The 3450-nt window shown below is 35.4% G+C and overlaps 1 protein-coding gene across 1 annotated transcript in view; it reads right to left on the reverse strand.

Annotated features, from left to right (window-relative positions):
• Nucleotides 1-3132, reverse strand: part of LOC123985188 (CD9 antigen-like) — an 18167-nt gene extending 15035 nt beyond the window's left edge. Inside the window, exon 1 of the mRNA XM_046072627.1 lies at nt 3002-3132. Within this exon, the coding sequence (XP_045928583.1) occupies nt 3002-3070 (69 nt within the window). The 5' untranslated portion in view covers nt 3071-3132. The remainder of the gene's footprint in view (nt 1-3001) is intronic.
• Between the last annotated feature and the right edge of the window lie 318 nt (nt 3133-3450).

Genomic DNA, 3450 nt, shown 5'->3' on the forward strand with positions numbered 1-3450 from the left:
TTAATTTTTTTTTATTAAGATGTTTATTTTGTTGAGGAAAAAGGACCGAAAAAACCTTTCACGTAATTTCACTCATGCATATTTGCTGACAAAGATTTTATCATAATATCAGAATTGTTTTGAATGTTCTACCTCAGATTTGTGAAGCGATCCACTGTTGACCATGAAGAATAGTTTAAACCACAATTAACCATCAGGTTTCTTCAACTTTCACTCAGGAGCAAAAATCAGCCTTTAAACTCGAAAGAAATAACGATTATCGTGAGAATTGTCGATACTGAAGGATATGAAACTTTTTATCGTAATAACATTTTTGGCCATATTGTCCAGCCCTACGTGGTGGTAAACACAGTTGGTAACCACATACTGTAAAAAGGGTTTTGAACACTAGAAATTCAGTAATACAGTAAAGTTTCTTTCTTGCATCAGTGATTGTAGAAGATCTCTTCATTGATCACAACTTGATTACATTTAGGATAGATATTATGGAAATGATAGATTCTGTAAATGTTGGATAATGTAAGTGCATTGCCTGATATGAAAACTGTGTAATCTGTCTTTTACAGTATTCTGTAGCATACTTCAAGCACTTCTGAGGAGATTTGAATATATCTTGCATTGTTTGTTAAGATTCACAGATAGTTAAAATGACTAAACTGAAAAGATGGTTATGTTGTGTTTCGGTGATTATACCATTAGTTTCTCATGACATTTATATGTTTTAAATCAATGCTTGTGTGGTTTGAATGAAAGACGGGCTCGGTTACAAGTGTGATGAGTTTGGATTTTTGTACATTAAATGTTTCCAATCTAAACAGACTAACAAATAATTTTAAAATAAAAGTTCGTAATTGCATTTGATCATGAGATCCAATCCATATTGTCAAGTATGTTTATGTTCCTTCTACTCCAACGAATGCCGTCTTGCTCTGCCATCCCTGTGACACCACGATGGTAGAACAAGCATGCCATCAGAGAAGGGGCGTTCCTCTCCAACTACAAGAAGCTCTTGAAACTAATCTCTCCCGAACACACTTCCTCTTATAACACCACTAAACCCTATCATGCACTTCCTGTGCTCTTCTTCTGCTAACTCATTACAATTCTCTTGTATCGAATGCACTGTTGATTAACTCTCACTTCTTTCCTAAGGTATATACCCCATTGATGCTTTACGTGCTAATACTGTATATCTTACTATTATTCATTGTCACTTGTAGATCTCTTGCTGTATTGATACTTTATTGATGCTTGGATGTTGTTCCTCAAATGGAGGTCGCTTTGCCAAATGAGTAAATTGAAAAAAAATGAAATTTTCAGCGTTTGGTCACGTTTTCATCCACATCACATCTAATGTCATCTCTCACTATACATCCTGATAGAAACACTTACCCTGGTTCAACTACTCCTCTCCGTGGCCCCTAACTGTTCTTCTCCCTTCCGTGTTGTTCTGTATCCACACTGGATAAATGCGACTCCAGAAAGTTCCCTTTTTGCTGCATTTTCTATGTAATTGAAAGGAATTCAACACCTCTTTATGTCTCTAGTTGAGGCTGGAACTTGCTGTGATGATCTTTTTTTTTTACCCAAGTTACAATAAATCAGCTATTTCTCAATGTTTCAATGATATGTTCATTCAGAAATGCTTATCAGCTGTTTCAGTATAGATCTTGAGCTGCTATTGTTGAGACTTTATATATTATTTAAGGTTTTGAAAATTATGTCTTAATTTAATGTTGTGTTCTGCTAGCATTTGTAAATAAGACAAAAAACATCCATTGTTTTGGTGTTGGGTAGGCTTGTACGTAAAGCTAAGCATTTTAGATTAACTGATATCATTTTCTGTGGAAACAACATGAATTGTGTTAATAATAATAATCCTTATTTGTAGAGCACTTTTCAAAAACAAGTTACAAAGTGCTTTAACAAGTGTAAAGAATAATACAAAAAAACAAGATAAGAGCATGAAAACATTGAAAAGACTAAAATACCGATTAATATGAAATTGGTAAAATACAATAAAATAAAAGGGATAAAATAAAGTCAAATAAGATCGGGAAAGGCTCTCCTATAAAAGTATGTTTTAAGAAGGGACTTAAAAGAGTTCACTGACTCAGCTGATCTGATTTCCTCGGACCATAATGGTATGGTCCTGAACAGACTGATGTTGAGCTAATTGTGTTTAGAGTTTTGAAAATGTGACTACAGATTGGACAAAATTATGTTAGCGGCTGTGTAAAAAAACACATTACAGGTTTGGTATTTTCTGTCCCACCTTGGACCCAATTTTTTTGACTAAACATGCATTTTTGTTGTTTAGTAGAATATTTTGAATGATGTGTGCTTGTGTGTCCTGATTGCGCCAAAAAAGATATTCTCTATCTGGGTTTAGCTCTATGAATAACCCGGTACCATAGAGTTTCCGTTGCTGTTACAACTGATGTTGTACACACTGCCACCTGCTTTACTGGAGGGGAATGTTGCAAACATGTCAAATAGTCCCTGCAGTTATGATTTCATTAGAAAGATTAGAAATAAGGGAGATTTACGGGAAAGTTTTTAAACGGGAGGACAGCAGGAAAGAATGGTAAAATACAAGAGAATTTCTGCAGAGCTGTAAACTGGCAGTGTATCATGGACCAACACACTAACTATTACTATCGATCAGCGGGAACACAAATATAAAGGTAATGTAAAAGTAGTAAGAAAACACAATCCCAGTATTTGAAGGTTAAATAACATCTTCCATATCCAGTTCATTCAGCTTTTAAAAAAATAACCCACTATCCACTTGGGTTCACGACGTTGAGCCGGCATCGTGATTGTAAAACATTGCCCAACCCTACTATCCACACATACAATAATATTCACTGCCCTTTGTTATAATGATTCAATGCTTTGTAAAAAAAAAAAAAATGCACAAAATGAGTTTAAACTCATTTCAAAAACACATGAAGTTGTTAGATAACAGTCTCATTCAATTCTTGAATATGTGACTTACCCAGAAGGTGAAATTAAAGACGATGAAGGCATACTTGATGCACACTTCCCACCAAGTCAGAGCCGTCATCCCTGCTATGTGTTTTAATGGCGTTAACTAGTTATTAATTTGTTAAATATCTGGAAATCTCTCACTGATGCTGCTCTATGTGTCCTTGTGGGATCAACTTTGCTTTATCAAGTAGTCAGAGACAATTGTAATCAGAAGCCTCAGCTTATTACAAATGCATTGGGGTTCACCAGGCATCAAGCAAAGAAGAAGAACTCACTAAGTGTGAGTCTGACCTTTATACCTGGAGTCTGACTTATTTGTCTCTAAGGCAGACAAGTTGACTGTGTGTGTGTGTGTGTGTGTGTGTGTGTGTGTGTGTGTGTGTGTGTGTGTGTTAACCCCTGGACCATTCTGTGTGGTACTGTTTTTTTTCTTGCATTAGTTCCTGTTTTCTTAGA

The sequence above is a fragment of the Micropterus dolomieu genome, linkage group LG16 (genome assembly GCF_021292245.1).
Source record: "Micropterus dolomieu isolate WLL.071019.BEF.003 ecotype Adirondacks linkage group LG16, ASM2129224v1, whole genome shotgun sequence".
Taxonomy (NCBI): domain Eukaryota; kingdom Metazoa; phylum Chordata; class Actinopteri; order Centrarchiformes; family Centrarchidae; genus Micropterus; species Micropterus dolomieu.